This window comes from Mustela nivalis (assembly GCF_964662115.1).
Source record: "Mustela nivalis genome assembly, chromosome: 1".
Classification (NCBI taxonomy): domain Eukaryota; kingdom Metazoa; phylum Chordata; class Mammalia; order Carnivora; family Mustelidae; genus Mustela; species Mustela nivalis.
Genome location: NC_139020.1, coordinates 202,616,060 through 202,635,472, shown reverse-complemented (window position 1 = coordinate 202,635,472; position 19,413 = coordinate 202,616,060). Strand labels below are relative to the sequence as shown.

Genomic DNA, 19,413 nt, shown 5'->3' with positions numbered 1-19,413 from the left:
AGAGGCATGGAGCTGGGGGTAGACAAAGGCAGAAGGACAGTGACCTAAGTCTGGTGCCCGGGATCTCAGAAATGATGCCCCAGATGCTTCATAGCTGGGGAGATGCTCCTCACATTTCCCATTTGGGGGTCATCCACCTGGGTGACACTCTGGGACAGAAAAACCTCAGGACTCCAGAACACTGAGAACATCAGCCCCCAGAGTCCTTGGGGATGACCTTTCCTCCCAAATCAGACAGCCTGGTGGAGAACATGCTCACACTTCAGGGCCCTTTAAGACAAACTAGATTTAATAGCCACAATCATAACTCACACCCTTGGGCGGGAAGGAAGAGCACAGATTTTGGTCAGAAGGTCTTGGATTCAAGTCCGAACTCAACCAATAAATACACATGAAAGAATCAATGAATAAATGAATGATGGATGAACGGGCTTTTCACCCTCATTTCACAAGCCTTCACCATGCATTTCCAGGATACTCAGCCATGTGTTACAGAAGGTCAGGGCTCCAGAGAAGCTGCTGCCTGGCCCCGCCTCCAACTGAGCTCCCAGCCTAATAGGTGAGATAGAGCCTGACACTGACACTCCCATTCCTATTATTGCTCATAGCAATAATGCAAGAAATCACATGCAGCCAGGACACAGGGGAGGGAGCTAAGAAGGAAGGACCGGGATAGAGGAAGAATGCCAGGGCTAAAAAGAGAGAGAGGAAGTGGAGTACTAGGACGTTAGATAGCACGTGGCCAGCAACTGACCAGGGAGGAAGTTGGGCTGAACAACCCTAGATAATGAAGGATAGCAGGAGGCCAATCCTGTTTCCCAGGCCTTTTTATTTGTCTTGTATGCCTCCAGAGATGGAGACCTCACTCCCAAGAGAGACAACCCAGCCCTTCCTGGGCACAGGCAACCGTCAAAAAGTTTGATGCAATGTAATTTTTAAAGTAGTGGCCACCATAGTTTAAAGGGTTGAATGAGGGATGATGCCTGTTTGGCTCAGTTCATTAAGCATGTGCCTTCAGCTCAGGTCATGATCCTGGGTTCAGATCAAGCCCTGCTTAGGGGGGTGGTGTCTGCTCAGTGGGGAGTATGCTTCTCCCTCTCACTCTTCCCCTCCCCCTGCCTGTGCACACACTCTTTCTCTTTCTCAAATAAATAAATAAAATTGTTTTAAAAAGAAAAGGGTTGAATGAGATTGTTTGGGGAAGGAGGGGTACCCACGTGAGACTGGCAGTCAGTGCCTGCCACAGGCTGGACCTAGAATCAGACTCACTTGGGTTCAATTCTGTTCTATCACTTAAGAGGCTGATGACCTCATTTCTCCAAGCCTCAGTTTCCTCTCTGATGTGACCATAATAAATTACCTACCTCATAGATTTATTTGATGAACTAACGGAGTAAAATGTCTGGCACATAGGTGCAAGCATGATACCCTGCTTCAGGACCCAGTGGGCTCGGGAGTATGCTGCAAACACAAACGTACTTTCCTACCTCTAAAATTCTACACATGCTCTAATTTCTGCTTCATATGCTCTTGCCCCACCACTCATACCTGGCAAACTCCTACACATCCCTTAAAGCCCTAGCTATAAGATAACTTTCTTTCTCTGTTCAAGCCCTGACCCAGGGACCTATAAGCATGTATGGGACCTGGTTCTGACTGGGCCCACTGTGATGTGGTAAGTTCTTGCAGAGCACGTGGTAGGCATGCAGTCAAAGCTTGTTGAATGAATGGATGGATGGATGGATGGATGGACAGACGGACGAAGGAATGATCACTTGGGAGGGGGTGGCCAGGGTGGCTCTCCAAGAGTCAGACAACCACTTCAGTGCTCGGTCCCCAGCTCCGGAAACCTGAAGGGGTCGACCGTGGCAGATGAGGGGCGAGGAGGCTTCCGGGCGGGGTCTTCAGTTCTTCCGGTTTGGCCCCTTTAAGGGGCGGGGCCAGCGGGGTGGGCGCTCGGAGCGTCAGTGCGGCGCGAAGATGGCGGCGGCGGTGGTGGGTCCCGGGGCGGCTCAAGCGCCGAGCTCGCTGCTGCTCGTGGTGGGCGGCGAGTGCGGGTGCTCGGGGCTGCTTGCCTATGTTCTGGAGGAGCTCGAACGAGGTCGGGCCGGCCTGGGGGCGCGGGGTGCGGGAGGCGGGCGCGGTCGCTCGTCTCGGCTCGAGGGCCGGGGGGTGGGGCGGCCGGGTTGGGGGTGGGGAGGGGATTGGATTGGGGGGCGGCGGGATCCTGGGGCCGGGAAGCTCGGTCCTCCTCACCGTTAGGCGTATGGCGCGGGCTGAGGCCTTCGGTGCCCACGGAGAAGGCGGTGCCCGGGTCTGGGTTGGGCTGGGCTGCCCCGCCCCGACCGGGGTGCAGCCCAGGGTCGGGACGCGCGGGACCTGGGCTTTGGGACCCGCGTGATTGGGCAACAGCGGACGACGACTCTGCTTCCCGCCAGACTGGCAGGCCGAAGGGAGGGTGGGGTCACCTCGAAGTCCCCGGTCTTAGTATCCTGGACGTTCTGGAAGGAGGAACAAGGGTGCGGAGGCTGGGCCTGAAGCCCCGGGGCCCACTTTCTGTTGCTCCACAAGGAGCTTGCTAATTGGGGTGTGGGCGGGCGCGGCCTGCCCAGGGGATTTGGCATCTGGGGAGGTGAGTCATAGGTGCACCTGCAAAGTTCACCTGCAGCCACTTGGCACGGTGGAACCGGCGGGCGTGGTACACCCCACACCGTGTTTGGAGGGCATTCATTCCCCCCACCCAGATGGACAGGGCCTGCGGTCTGGCTCCTGTAAAATGGGAGGTTAGCACACACTTCGGTCCTCATGCTTGGGAATGTCGTCGTCTGTGCCTGGGTCCTCCTGTTCCCCCCCCCCCCCACTCATGTGCTGGGATAGTGTGGGGACCACAGGCAGGTTCAGCTCTGCTCTCAGGGGGCCAACAGTCTGGTAGGGGGATGGACCCAAAGTGGGCGAGGAGATGGAACAAGTTTTAAGCTCACCTGCTGTCAGGAGTGTTTAGAACAGTGCAAACGGCTGAGGACCTGAAGGGTGGAAGCAGAGGGAAGGGCCTCCTGAGAGTGGGAGCAGCTGGTGCAAAGGCCAAGCAGTGGGAGTGTGTCTGGGGAGTGTGTCTGGCCAGTTGTAGAAGCTGTGAGACCAGTGGTGGGGGTGAGGGCAATGATGGAAGGGACCAAGTGACTGTTTAGAGGTGGGAGCATTCTTGTTGTTGATTCTTCTCTTTGAAATGCTGAGTTATGCTTTGGGTTCCTTGAAACGATGCAGAAAATCCAAGGGCACTTTGAGTGGTTCTGAGTCTCCAGGCTCTTGCATTGGGGGGCAAGTGGAGGGGAGGGGCTGGGATTGCTCCCACTTCCCAGATACTGGTTATTAAACTGTTCTCAGAGCCAGGGAGCCCAGCTGAGTCCTACCTCACTTCTCCTACCCCCTCTCCCCCGCAACAGGCATCCGGTCCTGGGACATTGACCCTGGCATTTGCAGCCTTGATGAGCAGCTCAAGGTTTTTGTGTCCCGGCACTCCGCCACCTTCTCCAGCATTGTGAAAGGTGAGACTGGAGATCCTGCATGCCTGAAATGCTCCCCTTCCACTCATGAGCTAGTCACGTGTTCTCTGAGTGCCAGCTATGTGCCAGGCATTGCGGGGGGGCGGGGGTGGTCAGGTATAGCTCTAAACAGCAGTAATAATACAGCTGCGATCTATAGCATGCAGAGCAGGGTGGGCCCTGACCCAGCTCCAGCCAGCTTACTCCAGCTGTACACTAGGCAGGAGCTTGTATTTTGTTCCCATTTTGCAGATGAGGCAGTTGAGGGGTGGGGGACCGGGTGACTTCCAAGAGTGGGTTCTTTGGATCAGAGGCATCTGGGACTGATGTGTCAAGGGGAGGGAAGGGCCCAGGCAAAGTGGGAAGATACTTGGGAAGCGAGGGGCTGCAAAATAGGCTTGGAAGGTGGAATGTGGCCCCCCTGTGGCAGGGACTGTGCCTGGCTCATGGACGTGTCCCCCATACAGGGCTGAGTGTACAGTAGGTGCGCAGTAGATGGGAAGCTGGGAAAGGAGCAAGATCAAGGAAAGGGTCAGATGCCCGGACTAGCCCCACAGAGCCCGGGTGACCCATCGCATGGAGCAGCTGATGGCTGGGTTCCAGGTGTCACCCACGGCCCCTCTTGCCTCAGCCAGCCCATTGAGTCAGCCCCAGGCTGCTGCAGGAGGGGAAGGAAGTGTTCTTCGCCTCATTGTCCTGGCCGTTCCTGGTGGCTTCCTGACCCCTCGCAGGACTGAGGGGGGCGGGGGCTGGAAATCTCGTCTGCTCTGTGTGACTGCGGCAGCTACAGCTACTTCCTCTCTCTATGCCTTGGTTTCCCCACTGGAATGGGGCAATATCCGTAGATGACGATAAGCCTGTGATAAACTGATAAAAGATTGACCAGTGCCACAAGGTCCCCAGCCTCAGGCCTGGTGCTCCATTTTTGAAACATCTGGGATCTGGGGGGCCGACCAGGGTTCATATTCCAGAATCACCTCCACTCCCCTCCCTGCCCCCATGCTCCCCCACGCTCCCCTATGCTCCCCTCACTCTGGCCTCACCTGCCACTTCCTCATCTTCAGACAGTCCTGCCTCAGAGTCTTTGCCCATGTCTGCCCTCTTCCTGGTGTACCTCCTTGGCCCTCGCTGGGCTCAGGCTTCTTGCCTAAAAAATGGGGGTGACAGCCCTATCTCCCATAGGGCTGATTGCTGTGAATTGGGGCCAGCGAGCAGTGGAGGCCTGTTGTACTGTTGTTTCCAGTGTGAGGCCTGCCAAGGCAGGTTTCCTGTTCTTACCTCATCCTGACCTGCAGCTTGACCATGTGCCTGTTGATCCTCAGATGACCCGCTGGCTAGGATTCCTGGGAAGCAGAGTCCTGGAGGGGCTTGTGGCTGCCTGGAGTCACACAGGGAGGCAGGGTTTGACCCCAGGACAGTCTGGCCCCACACACACTGCCCAGCCCCAATCTCACTGCACCCAATTCTCCCACAGGCCAGCGGAGCCTGCACCACCGCGGAGACACCCTGGAGACCCTGGTGCTCCTGAACCCATCAGACAAGTCTCTGTGTGACGAGGTAGGGAACAGTCTGGGAATCTGCTGGGACTGGAGCCATCCCAAGTCCTGCCTTCCTGCGGCCCTGGCTTTGTGCTGTTTGAAATCCTCTTGACACCCACTAGCATCGCCCCCTCCTCCAGGAAGCCTCCCCGGAAGGCCTTGGCTGTAGTTTATTCCTTCCTTAGGGGTGATGGTGGGAGTGGGTGAAGTCAGGAAAGACTGGAGTTTGGGAGGAAGGAATGAGCAGGGAGCATCTGGGGGCAGGAAGGTAGGACTTGACTGGTGCTTGCATTTCGTGCCTCCCTCCTGGCTGGGCCCCCGGAGTTGTCTGAATTGACTTCTTAATACTTCCAGCTTATGGATGTCTGTGTCTTTTTCCCCGTTATCCATGGGAAAGATGAGCAAGATAGAGCCCCAGGACACTCCTCTAGAGACCCTTGTACAGGTTCCTTCTTCTGATCAAAAACACTCCATTTTGTTCCCTTGAGGAGCTCTGAAGGAGATAGAGTCAGACACAGAAATCCTCCTTCCGTTGGCACTGGGGCTGGGCCAGAGAGAGAAGTGGGCTGGAGGGAGTCCAGAAAGGTGGGCTTCTAGGAAGAGGAGGCACTGAAACCTGGCTTTAGGTTGAGCAACAGGAGTTTGGGGTGGGGTGCAGGGCTCCAGCTTCCTGTTGAGTACCAGGGCGGGGACAGGGGTAGGGTGGTTATATGTAGATTTGGGGCTGGAGGTCATTCGGTTGGGTGGGGTGGGGTGGGGTGTGCAGGCTTTGTCACTGCACAGAGTAGGGGCTTTAACCATCTCTCCTTCCTCAGCTCCGGAATCTTCTGCTTGACCCTGCCCCTCACAAGCTGCTGGTGCTGGCTGGGCCCTGCTTGGAAGAGACAGGGGAACTGCTGCTCCAAACAGGGGGATTCTCGCTCCGCCACTTCCTCCAGGTCCTAGGGGACAAAGAGGTAAGCCACCTCTTCTTATCCTGCTTCCCCTGGCTCATCCCCATCGGGTTCTGTGGCCTTAATGACCTGTTCCCGCCACCCACTACAGTGTGTGATTTGAGGTTAGGCCTGTAGATCAGCAGACCTCCCAGAGACTTCAAGTGGCACCCGAGGTGCTAGGTCCCAGGAGGGTAGGGTCCTTTCTAGGGTCCTTAGTCTGGATGGGACAAATGAGCAAAACTATCTGGTAAACCACCTTTTCACATTATGAGAGTGATGTAACGGTGGGTGAGATCAGAAGCAGATAATGGAGGTAGAGGGCCCAGAAGGTCTCCCTGGAGGAAGCTGTGCTGTAGGAAAAGAACAAGAAGTACAAAGGCCCTGGGGTAGGGAGAGTAAGAGAAAGGGTGGGAGAGGGAAGCTGGTGGTAAGGCAAGACCATACATTTCTGTCGACCATGGGAAGGGCTGGGTTTTGTCCCAAGGGTGACCGGGTTGGGCAAGGGATTCTCCCAGGCCCAGGATGCAGGATGGGAGTGTCCTGGCCTAGTTTTCCCAGGGGCTGCTTCTAACTGTTACCCGCTTTCGCAGATCCGGGATCTCCTGGCATCTACACCCCCACCTGCAGACCTGCCCAAGCTCACCATCACCTGCCCGACCTTCGGCGACTGGGCCCAGCTGTCACCTGAAGTGCTCGGCCTCCACAGCGCGCTCCAGCTGCGATGGAACCCGCCTGTGCAGCTGCCGGCATCTGAGGGCCTGCGTGAGTTCCTGGAGTATGTGGCTGAGTCCCTGGAGCCGCCGTCTCCCTTTGACCTGCTCGAGCCGCCCGCATCCGTGGGCTTCCTCAGGCTCGCCCGGCCCTGCTGCTACATCTTCCCCGGTGGCCTCGGTGACGCCGCCTTCTTCGCCGTCAACGGCTTTACTGTGTTGGTCAATGGGGGCTCCAACCCCAAGTCAAGCTTTTGGAAGCTGGTACGGCACCTGGACCGGGTGGACGCGGTGCTTGTGACCCACGCGGGCGCTGACAGCCTCCCAGGCCTCAATAGTCTGCTGCGGCGCAAGCTGGCAGAGCGCGAGGAGGCGGCGGCCGATGGGGGCTCGGGGGACGACCGGCTTCGCAGGCTCATCTCCCCCAACCTAGGGGTCGTGTTCCTCAATGCCCGTGTTGCCGCCTCGCGGCTGGTGAGTGGTGAGGACGAGGCGGAGCTGGCCTTCAGCCTCTTGGCCCGGCTGGGAATCACACCCCTGACTCTGAACCGCGGTCCACTCCCGGCCGAGCCTACCGTGCTCTTTCAGAAGATGGGCGTGGGACGGCTGGACATGTATGTGCTGCACCCGCCCGCGGCTGGCGCCGAGCGCACGCTGGCCTCCGTGTGCGCCCTGCTGGTGTGGCACCCTGCTGGCCCCACGGAGAAGGTGGTGCGTGTGCTCTTCCCTGGCTGCACCCCACCCGCCCGCCTCCTGGATGGCCTGGTCCGCCTGCAGCACTTGGGATTCCTGCGGGAGCCCGTGGTGACCCCCCAGGACTTGCTGGGACCTCGACGAGCCGAGAGCAAGGAAAGCGTGGGCTCCCGGGACAGCTCGAGAAGAGAAGGCCGGACAACAGCACCCAGCAGGCCAGCCCAGGAGCGCCCTGGGGTGGCCCGGAAGGACCCACCTCGGGTTGAGGCCCCCCGCAGGGCAGAGAAAGAAGTCAGGGTCTCCCGAGAGGTGAAGAAGGACCCCAAGCCAAGTGCCCCTCGGACCCAGCCCCGGGAAGTCCGCCGGGTGGCCTCTGCTTCAGTCAGCGTGAAGAAGGCAGGGGCCCCAGCAGCTCCCCGACCCCGCCGAGCACCCAATGTCCCTCGCCCAGGTGTCCCACCAGCGGCGAATGGGCCCCGCAGCCCCCCCAGCTTCCGGTGTGGAGAGGCCAGCCCCCCGACAGAGCCCTGCAGTTCCCCAGCGCCCCAGCTGGTGGCCACACCCAGCCAGGAGAGCAGCCTGGAGCTGGAGCTGGGGTTGAGCCCACCTGGGGAGGACGGCAGCGCCTTGGAGGAGAAGACGCTGGAGCTTCTCCTGGATGCCAGCACCCCCCGGCCACGTACACCCTCGCCTACTGGAGCCCAGCAGGGCCCAGCCGAGAGCAGCGGGCGGCTGTCGCTGAGCCCGCTGCGTGGTGGGGAGGCAGGGCCGGACGCCTCACCCACGGTGACCACGCCCTCGCTGCCCGCCGAGGTGGGCTCTCCACACTCCACAGAGGTAGACGAGTCCCTGTCTGTCTCCTTCGAGCAGGTGCTGCCTCCGCCGCCTCCTGCCAGTGCAGGTGAGGCTGGGCTGAGCCTCCCACTGCGAGGCCCCCGGGTCCGGCGATCAGCCTCCCCGCACGACGTGGACCTGTGCCTGGTGTCACCCTGTGAGTTTGAGCACCGAAAGGCTGTGCCTGTGGCGCCGGCCCCTGCCTCCCCCGGCAGCTCTGATAGCAGTGCTCGGTCCCAGGAGCGGGCTGGAGCACCAGGGGCAGAAGAGACGCCCCCCACATCCGTCAGTGAGTCCCTGCCCACCCTGTCTGACTCGGACCCCCTGCCTGCCGCCCCTGGGACCGCAGACTCAGATGAGGACATGGAGGGCTTTGGGGTCCCTCGCCGTGACCCGCTGCCCGAGCCCCTCAAGTTCCCCCCGCCACTGCCCACCCCACCCAGCATCTGCATGGTGGACCCCGAGATGCTGCCCCCTGAACAGGCCCGGCCGGCAGAGGGCCTCAACCGTACCCGGAAGTCCCTGACTCGCACTAACCCCAGCACAGCCGCCTCCAAAGCCACTCCATCCGTCACTGCCAAGACTAAGGGACCGGCTGGTGGAGACCGAGCCAGTCGGCCGCTCAGCGCCCGGAGCGAGCCCAGTGACAAGGGAGGTCGGGCACCCCTGTCCAGAAAGTCGTCAGTCCCCAAGGCGGCCACTCGGGGTCCATCTGGTAAGTACCCAAGACCCAGGGTCCTACAGTGGGTTAGTGGCCCAAGTCTTTGTTCCCTCCTTGCTGTGTGGCCTCAGTCACACCTACCCCCTCTCTGGGCCTCTGATTCTCATATAACACGGAAGTTCTGGCTCGCTGCTGAGGCACGTGTACTTCCGAGGCATTTAAGCAGTGCCGTTGGTGCAAACAGAAGTGAGCGGATCTGTCCTCGTGAACTTGCTGGGGCCATGGTGAGTAAGAAGAAACAGCTGAAATTAATTTTAATAGCACATTTAACCCCTTTGTACGGAGATTCCCAAGCCCATCGGACCACCAGATTCAATGCTGGGCTGGGAGGACTCAATACACAGGCTTCCTTGTGGCTGAACTGTATTAGAGCAAAAGCGTATGGAACAGAATCAGTGAGGGTAAGGGCGTGGGGTTCCCTGGGGGGAAATGAGGCATAGGCTTCTAGAGCTGCCTCCTGGCGTAGTAGTCACACCAGGTGCCTTAATGCTGGAGCAGCGAGCTGTGTGGCCCGCGGGAGTTGGCACCTCCCCGGGAGGCTCATTAGAGACGGAGTGCCCAGGGTTTCTGCGGGGGGCTGGTCATGTTGGCCCCCTCTGCCTGACACGCACCCAAATTCCGGGCTCCTCAGGGAGGGGGAAGCAGGGACCCGTGGGCACAGCGGGCCACCCTTGTCGTGCAGGCAGTGGGGACCTTTCTGAGATCTATTTTCCCCAGACTCAAGCCAGGGGCCACCCTGTAAGTCACCTCTGAGAGACCGGCAGTCTTGTGTCCACCATGGTAACTTTTCTCCCAGTTTTCCTTAGTTGTGAAATGTACGCGACGTGACCTCACCTTGCCGAAGCGCACAGTTCAGGGTCAAGCACATTCACGTTGTTGTGCAACCATCACCAGGGTCCCTGTCCAGGCCTCCTTTTATCTTGCAAAACTGAAACTTTGTCCGCGTTAAGCGTTAAATACTAACTCCCGTTCCTCCTCTCCCAGTCCCCAGCACCCACCACTCATGCGTTCCACTTTCTGTTTCTATGGCTCCAACGACGCTAGGGATCTCGTGTAAGGAAAATCATACTGTATTTATCTTACTTCACTTAGTAGAGTGTCTCCGTGGTTCATCTGTGCGGTAGCCTGGGTTATAACTTGCTTCCCTCTTTTTTTGGGGGGGGGGTTCCTTTCTCTTTAAGGTTGAATATTATTCTGCAACGTGGATGTACCGTATTTTCTTTATTCATTTACCTGCTGATGGATACCTGAGCTTCTGCTTTTTGGCTACTGTGGAATCATGTTGCTGTGAACGCGGTTGGACGGGTATCTTTTGGAGATCTTGCTTGCAACTCTTTTGGGTATATTCCCGGAAGAAGGATTGCTGGATCATACGGCAGTTTTATTTTTGATTTTTTTTTTTTTTCCGAGGAATTGCCATACTGTTTTCCACAGCAGCTGCACCGTTTTAGACTCCCACCAACGGTGCAGAAAAGTTCCAGTTTCTCCACATCCTTGCCAACACTGCTTTCTGTATTTTTCTGATCGTGGCGGCGTGATGGGTGTGAGGTGGTATCCCACGGTGGTTTTGATTTGCATTTCCCTAATTAGTGAGCACCTTTTTCCTGTACTGTCGGCCATGCCATTTATATATCTTTTTTGGAGAAATGTCTGTTTAGGTCTTTTGGCCCTTTTTGAATCCGGTTGTCTTGTTGTTGGGTTACGGGAGTTCTGCATATGTAGGTAATCCTTTAGCAGATACATGATTTGTAAATATTTTCTTCCATTCTGTGTGTTGCTTTTTTATTTTGTTGACAGTGCTCTTTGCACGGAAGTTTATAATTTTCATGAAGTCCAGTTTGCCTTTTCCTTTTTCTCCTCTGTGCTTTTGGTGTCCTATCCAAAAAAAATCATTGCCAAATTTAGTCTCTTGAAGCTTTTGCTTTGTTCTAAGAGTTCTGTGGTTTTAGTTCTTATATTTTGCTCCTTGATGATTGGAGTTAATTTTTTGCCTGTAGTGCTAAATATGGGTTCGACTTCATTCTCTTCCATCTGGACATCCAGTTTTGCTAGCACCAGTCTTGGCATTCTTGTCAAACATCATTTCACCATATATGTGAGGCTCTATTTCTGGGCTCTCCGTTCCCTTGGCCTGTTACGTATCTGTCTTTCATCAGTACCACACTGTCTTAATTGGTATCCCTTTTCCGTGAATTTACAAATCAGGAAGTGTGAGTCCTCCAAACTTCATTCTTCAGTATTGTCTTGCCTTCTGGAATGCCTTAAGATTCCATAGGAGTTTTAGGGTAAATTTTTCTCTTTCTCTAAAAGGCCATCACTGGCACTTGGTCCGTGACAGCATTGAATCCATAGGTCATTTTAGGTAGTGCCAGCAGCTCAGTGGATAGTAAGTCTCCCAGTCTACAAATAAGATATGTCTTTCTGTGAATTTCTATGACTTTTTTCGTTTCTTTCGGAAGTGTTTTGTAGTTTTTGTATATTTTATTTTCTTGGTTAAGTTAATTTCTAAGTATTTTATTCTTTCTTGATACTATTGTAAATGCAATGTTAATTTCCTTTTTAGGTTGTTCACTATTAGCATATAGGAGCATAACTGATTTGTATGTTAATTTTGTTATCCAGCTACTTTGCTGGATTTGTTTATTCTAGTAGATGGGGGGGGTGTGTTTGCGTGCGCACGTGCGCTCACGCATCAGTTGAGTTTTCTACACATAAGAGCATATCCTTTGTGAACAGAGATAACTTTAAGGTATCCAGCACTGTGTTGACTAGAAGTGGCAAAAGCCAACATTTCTTGCCTTGTCCTTGCTCTTAGGAGAAAAGCTTATAGTCTTTAACCAAGTGTGACATGAGCTGTGGGTTTCTCATGTATGGCTTGTATTACGTTGAGGCAGTTTCTTGCTACTCCTAATTTGTTGAGGGTTTTTATCATGAAAGGGTGTTGAATTTTGTCTAATGCCTTTTCTGTAACAATTGAAATTATTGTGTATTTTTTTTTATAGTTCATTCTGTTAATCTGATGTACTGTGTTGATTTTTCTCTTATTTTAAGATTTTGTTTTTAAGGGGCACCTGGTGGCTCAGTCAATTAAGCACCTGTCTTTGGCTCAGGTCATCATCCCAGGGTCCTGGGATTGAGCCCTGCATCAGGCTCTGTGCTCAGCAGGAGCCTGCTTCTCCCTCTTCCTCTGCTGCTTTCCCACCCCAACTGTGCTTTCTCACTCTCGCTTTCTCAAATAAACAAACAAAGAAATTCTTAAAAAAAAAAAAAAAAGATTTTATTTTCAAGTAATCTCTATACCCAACATGGGCCTATATTGATTTTTCTTTTTCTTTTTTTTTTTTTCTTTTTGGTGTGTTGAACCATGCATCCCAGGGATAAATCCTGCGTGATCACAGTGTCTGATCCTTTTAATATGCTGCTGAATTTGGCTTGCTAATATTTGTCAAAGATTTTTGCATCAAGGTTAATAAGAGATATTGGTCTGTAGTTCTCTTCATAATGTCTTTGACCTTGGTATCACTGGCCTCGTGGATGAATTAGATGTGTTCCTGTTCTTTAGTGGTTTCGGTAAAGTTTGAGAAGGATCGATGTTAGTTCTCCTTTAAATGTTTGGTGGAAACTTAGTGAAGCCAAGAAGGGTTTTATTTACTGATTCGGTCTCCTTACTAACAATGAATCTGTTCAGCTTTTCTGTTTCTTTGTGATTTGGTCTTGGTAGGTTTCATGTTTCTAGGAATCTGTATAGTTTTCTCTAGGTCATCCAGTTTGTTGGTTGTACAGCTGTTCACAACACTCTCATAATGCTTTTTGTGTCTGTAGAGTCGGTAGTAGTGTCCCCACTTTTACTTCTGAGTCTTTGTTCTTTTTTCTTAGCTCTAGCTAAAGGGCTGTCAAGAACCAGCTTTTGCTTTTGTTGATTATCTTTTGTGTTTTTCTAGTCTCAATTTTTAAAATCTCTACTCTTCTGTTTATCGTTTTGTTTTTTTGGCTAGCTTTCCTTTTGTTCTTTTTCTAGTTCCTTGGGGTGAAAGGTTGTCACGTTGAGTTTTGTTTTGTTTTGTTTTGTTTAAGATTTTATTTATTTGACAGAGAGAGAGAGAGATCACAAGTGGGCAGAGAGGCAGGCCGGGGAGGGGGTGGTGGAAGCAGTTTCCCCGCTGAGCAGAGAGCCTGGTGCGGGGATTGATCCCAGGACCCTGAGATCATGACCTGAGCTGAAGACAGAGGCTCAACGCACGGAGTCACCCAGGCGCCCCAAGAGATCTTCTTTTTTAATATAAACATTTTTAGGTATAAACTTTCCCTTTATCTCTGCTTTCTCTCAAAGGGATTCGCTCTTTGTCTTTCAGCAGTCAGATTATAGTGGGTCTCACTGTGGATCTCTTTGAGGTCATCCCACTTGGAATTTTGAGCTTTTTAGACATTCATATTAACACCTTTGATCAAGGAAAGTTTGGAACCGTTATTTCTTCAAATAGTCATTCTGCCCTTTTCTGTCCTGGGACTCCATGTGCGTGTTGGCCCTTTTAATGGGGTCCTGCAAGTCCCTGAAGCTGCTGTTCACTTTCTTCCGTCATCTCTCCGCGTTCCTCGGACTTGATAATTGCTCTCATCCTATCATCAAAAATCACTGTTGGAATCATGAATTGAATTCCTCTGGTGAATTTTCATTTCAGTTATTGTACTTTTCAGCTGCGGGATTTCTCTCGGGTTTCTTTCTGTGTTTTCTGTGTCCTTGGTGACATTTGTTTCGTTTGTGCAACGCTGTCCTGCGTGTCTTCCTTTCTTTCTGAGAGTGTCTTTAAGACCGTTGCTTTCGGGGCGCCTCGGTGGCTCAGTGTGTTAAACCACCACCTTCGGCTCAGGTCATGATCTCAGGGTCCTGGGATCGAGTCCCACATCGGGCTCTCTGCTCAGCAGGGAGCCTGTTTCCCTTCCTGTCTCTGCCTGCCTCTCTGCCTACTTGTGATCTCTGTCAAATAAATAAATAAAATCTTTAAAAAAAAAAAAAAAAGACCGTTGCTTTCAAGTTCTTGTCCAGTAAGCCTGCCATCGGGCCTTTCTGGTTTCCGTTGATTTTTTTTTCCTTTTTTTCCCTTTGAATAGGCTGTACTTCTGTTTCTTTTTATCCCTTGTGGTTGTTGCAGTTGCTGGAAACGACGTTCAGATTTAATAGTGTGTTAACTCCAGAGATCCAAATCTCCCCCTTCCCCAGGGGGAGGTTTACGTGGCTTCTCTGGTTAATGCTGGGTGCTGCTTCCGTGCTGGAGGTCAGTCTGCGGGGGAGTCTGAGAGTCTTCTCAAGTCCTCTCTGAGCCTGTACCTTTCTCCTGCGTGTGTGAGGACTATGCTAAATCCCCTATATACGAAGTGGCTTTTGTTTTTTTTATTAAGTTTTTTATTTTAATGCCAATCTAGTTAACATTCGGTGTTCCATCAGTTTCAGGTGTATAATACCAGTGATTCAGCACAGTGGCTTTTGAATGACTTAGTCCTTGCATGTCTGGCTCCCAGAAGGGGGAAGACGAGAAAGGAAGGGAGGTAGGAGGGAGAAAAGGAGAGAAAGTGTTCCCGGTCTCCGTCTCATTTAAGTCGGGCAGCGTAAGTTGGGGAGGGGCTGCCGGCGCGACTGTCCTGTCCTCTGGGTCAGAAGGCAGATTCCCGCGTTTGCTGCTGCACCGTCATCCCCGAATCCTGCTGAGTTCACTCTGTCCTACCTACCGCTCTATCAGAATATTCCAGCGTGTCATCGATATGAAAAATTACTAGCTAGTTCTGCTTCCCATTGCCACACCAGGTCCTGGATGCCTGGGGGCGCCTGGGTGGCTCAGTTAAGCGTCTGTCTTCGGCTCAGGTCATGATCTTGGGGTCCTGGGATCGAGTCCCGTATCGGGCTCCTTGCTCAGTGGGGAGCCTGCTTCGCCCTCTGCCTGCCACTCCCTCTACTCATGCTTGTGCTCTTGCTCCAAAATAAAGAAGTCTTTAAAAAAAAAAAAGAAAAGCCCTGGATGCTCACATGTGTTTTGTAGCCCCTGCTCGTCTCCACGCGTACCTGCCACATTGCAGTGGTTGGTGACACCGCAGAGGGTGGTGGAGGCCTAGAAGGACCCAGGGGCTCATGGGAGAGCAGTGATGATGGCTGGCAGTGATCGTAGCTCGAGCTCGTGTCCGTGAGTGCTTGCTCACCTGTTCCAGGTACCTGGGTGTCCCTGACCGTGACTCTGGCTTCACTCGACCCATGGCCTTTCGTTGGCTCCTAGCCTCAGTGCCCACCTGAGCTGCCACTTCTTACCCTGTGAGAGCCCTTGTGAGAGTTGGTAGGTCAAGGGTCCCCAGCACGGTGGCAGGTGGCTTCCCGGCCTGTGGGGCTAGGCTAGCACCTGGAGGCTGGGAGTCCTCCAGGGCCCAGTCTGCCAGGCCATTTGGCCACTTGGGGTTTCCTTCTCCTACCACCTTGGACAGACGGACCTTCTGTGCTAGTGTCTGTGAACTGTGTCTCAGAAGAGCCAGAATATGAACGTTTTCAGCTCTGCAGGCCAGATGGCCTCTGTCCCAACAACTCAGCTCTGCGCTGTGGCAGAAGAGCAGCTGAGGACTTAACCAGACGGGCACCTGGTAGAACTGCATGGACGCCAGCAGGCGGTGCGGAGGGCCCCGCTCTGCCCCTGTCCGTCTCCCCTGCAGCTTCCCTTCAGTCTTTTACCTCCATGGCTCCTCTCTCCCGTGAGCCTCCAGTCGCCATAGGGGCTTCTCTTCCTGAGTCTTAAGATCCTCACCACCGCTGTTCCCAGCAGTGAGTGAGGGGTGCTGCGTGCCCAGAGCTGGGAGAGCCATTCATTCTGCAAATGCCTCGGCAGCCCTCTGGACGCACACTCTGAGCTGGGCAATGTGTATGATCATAGGGTGCCAAGCATCTGGCCACTTTCCTGGGCCTAACATCCAGGTGTGTCCTCAGTCAGTTGCTTATGAGACACACAGGACTGGGGGCCTTATCCCCCTTCACCGAGACTCTGGATTCAAGGCCATGGATGAGGCTCTGAGAGCCATGCCACATCCTGGCTCTTTCTCTTGTAGTTCTGTCTCTCCCACACCCACTCTATCTTCCCATTGCCCTTGGCGGCAGGGATTTTCGTCTCTCTTGCTTACTGCTGTGTCCCCAGTGCGTATTGGCCAGGAAGGCTCGAAAAGGCCACTTGAGTAGTTGAACAGATGGATGCTGTAGAAGCAGCACATTGTTCTAGGTACCAGTTGCTTTGGCAGCCAAAGCTCTAAAACCTCCTCTTCCAGGAAGCCATCCCTGGTTGCCCCATTCTACCTTCCTTACCTTTGGCCCTGGGTATCTGCACCCAGGGACTAGCCCCTGAGGATATGACCACTGAGTAACTGTCCATACCAGGGAGAGCTTATCAACTATAAGATAGTGAGAACAGGCCTTCTTCTGAGGAGGGAACCACTTGGAGAGGTGTAGGGGGAGCTGGGGCTCGGCTCCTTCCTGGTTCCAGAAGCTCAGGACTGACGTTGTCCTTCTTACCTGCAGGGTCAGCTGGCAGCCGACCAGGTGGGTCAGCAGCCCCTCCTGGCTCCCCCGTCTACCTTGACCTGGCCTACCTGCCCAGCGGGAGCAGCGCCCGGCTGCTGGACGAGGAGTTCTTCCGACGGGTGCGTGCGCTCTGCTACGTCATCAGTGGCCAGGACCAGCGTAAGGAAGAGGGCATGCGGGCTGTCCTGGACGCCCTGCTGGCCGGCAAGCAGCAGTGGGACCGTGACCTCCAGGTGCGTGACTACTCCAGGGCCTCAGGCAATCTTGGCAGAAGGTAGGGTCCACGCCTCCTGCAACCTTCCCGTTGAACGTCATCTCATGAGGTCTGTGTGGCCCTCAGCCATCTGCAGAGGGAGTGGGGCTCAGAGAGACTAAGCTGTACCCCCAGGGCCACGGAAGTGAAAGCAGGCGCAGAGGTCCCACCTGCTCCCAGGACTCTGTTCCTGTTGCACCCACATGGTCTGTCAGCAGCGGCCTGGGGGTGGGTGCTGGGTGGGGAGGAATAGGCGGGCTGTCCCTGCGGCTGACAAATTGGAACGTGGAGCCTTTGGGCTGCGATTGTCCTCAGAGGAAGCCTTGAGGCAGAGCCTTGGAGCAGGAGACAAGTTTGGGTGGAAGCAGGAGCTTCCTGGCCCTCCTGCTGCCTGTGAGCCGGCTGCGGGAGCCCCGCAGCCTGGAGGGAGCCTAGAGGGGGGCTCCCAGGCGCAGGGCAGGGCGGTGGAGCAAACCTGGCTGGTGCAGGGGAGGGGCCGGAGGGAGGCCTAGCGTCTTGTGTCGTGGGAGGCTCCCTTCCCCTGGGTGCCGCAGAGAAGAGAAGGGACTTCGGGGCTGGGCTGGCCCCCAGCTTCAGACATCTGGGTGGGGGAGAAGGGAAGCCGAGCAAACGTGCTCAGAGGAGGAGGGCCTGAGGTGCGGGGAGTGGAGCTGGGGCCCGGGCCACGAGGACCGAGGGTGCTTCCCCTCACCGCCGGGCCGTCTGTCCCACCCGCAGGTGACCCTGATCCCCACCTTCGACTCGGTGGCGATGCACGAGTGGTACGAGGAGACGCACGCACGGCACCAGGCTCTGGGCATCACCGTGCTGGGCAGCAACAGCACCGTGTCCATGCAGGACGAGGCCTTCCCCGCCTGCAAGGTGGAGTTCTAGCCCCGTGCCCGCCACCCAGCCCCTCAGCCCGAAGTCGACCACTGCCCGAGAGTCCCCCGCATCAGAAATAAACCAGGTACCCCACACGGCTGTAGCCTTCATTCCTTCTGCTGACAGGAGACTTGGCGGCGTCTGGGGGTGTCATCGCCACTCTGCTGGCCTCCCAGTTCAGGGGCAGCCCTAGGAGCCCCCAGGTGAGGCACGCTCCGGCCTCCATGTTGCGGATGGAAGGACCCAGGCCCAGGGGTGGGTGGGCCTCTTGGGCAGGGACCACCAGCGGCTGCTGCGTGCTGCTGACCGTGAGGGGCTGATTTTCCCAGTGGGGAAGCTGGTTCCCCTGGGCAGCTGCTGGACCTCCATCACACGTGTGCATCCGTGACCGGGTGAGATTTGAACCCAAGGCTCTAAGCTCTAAAGCTGGGAAAACAGGTTCCTCTCCGTTTCTAGAGATGATCAATGTCATGGCAGGAGAGTCCCACACGTCAGGTCTTAAGAATCAGAAACCCAAAGGTTACAAGACATCAATTCCTGAAAGAACCCTCTTCCTTGCCCGCCCCCTGCCCGTGTGGGGAGACCTAGAACGTAATGTTAGAGAAGGTGTCACGTGCACTGGCTTAGACAGCAACCCAGAAAGCATGCCTCTGTCCTGTCACCTGATGTCCGTGAGTGGGACTGATTAGAGAGATGGAATTAAGTGAAGGATCTTGGGATTATCTGCATGGGCCCTAAATCCAAGGACAGTTGTCCTCGTAAGAGACAAAAGAGATGACACTGAGAGAAGAAGGCCACATGGAGATGGAGGCAGAGCCTGTGGCCCTCACTGAAGCCTCCAGAAGCTGGGAGTGGTGAGGGGTGGTCCCCCCCTCTAGAACTTTCTAAAGGAACATTGATTTCAGAGTTCAGCCTCCAGAAGTGCATGAGAAGGAACTGCTGTTGTGCTTTGTGATGGCGGCCCCGGAGGAGGCGGTCAGCACAGGGCACCCTTCCCTGGCTGCAGTGGCCCGAGTCACCACTTGTGGCTGTGGTGGGTCTTGCACCGAGGACTCGCTTGTTTCTCACAACCCTGGAGGCCGGGAGTCGGGGTGCCAGCTCGGTCGGGCTCTGGTGAGGAGGCGTCCTGGCTAGCACATGGCTGCCTCCTGGCCCTGTGCCCACATGGAGAGGGAGGGGGCGTGGGGGCGCGTTCTCTCACACCCCCTTCTTAGGAGAGCACGAATCCCATTGAGAGCCCCCCCTTCCATTACCTGATGCTCCCCCGGAACCCCCATGTTCGCAGACACCATCAGGATGGGGAGTCCGGCTTAAACATTGGAATTGGGGGGAGGGGCTCGAACTGTTTAGGTCTCAGCCGGCCAGTGTCCTGGGTCTGGTTGGCCTGGCCCTTGTGGTTGCTCCCCCTTCAGCAACAACCATCAGAAAACTGAAAAAAATAAAGGTTTCTTACTCACAGGACCTGGAGACCGCAGGGTAATCACCCCTGCCGCGCCACACAGTGAGAGGGCGGGGAACAGGCATGGGGCCATGTGGTCACTGGTTGGGCTCTGCTTCTGTTGGGGTCCAGGATGGGAGCCTGGGGTTCCCAGGGCTCGTTGCTTAGTGCTAACCACAAACCACGGGAGTGGGAATTTAAAGCGCCAGAAGGGAAAAAAAAACAAGTGGTCGCAAAGGCCAGTTCTTAAAACCAACCGAGGGACGCCTGGGTGGCTCAGTGGGTTAAGCGTCTGCTTCAGCTCAGGTCATGACCCCGGGG

The 19,413-nt window shown here is 54.9% G+C and overlaps 1 protein-coding gene across 1 annotated transcript; it reads left to right on the top strand.

Moving 5' to 3' along the window:
• The first annotated feature begins 1,941 nt into the window (after positions 1–1,941).
• Positions 1,942–17,748, top strand: MAP1S (microtubule associated protein 1S). Its single transcript, XM_082708475.1, has 7 exons — positions 1,942–2,101; positions 3,444–3,545; positions 5,017–5,099; positions 5,896–6,036; positions 6,606–8,967; positions 16,514–16,749; positions 17,508–17,748. Exons 1-7 carry the CDS (start codon positions 1,981–1,983, stop codon positions 17,661–17,663), a joined length of 3,201 nt encoding a protein of 1,066 aa, XP_082564601.1. The 5' UTR covers positions 1,942–1,980; the 3' UTR covers positions 17,664–17,748.
• The last annotated feature ends 1,665 nt before the right edge of the window (positions 17,749–19,413 follow it).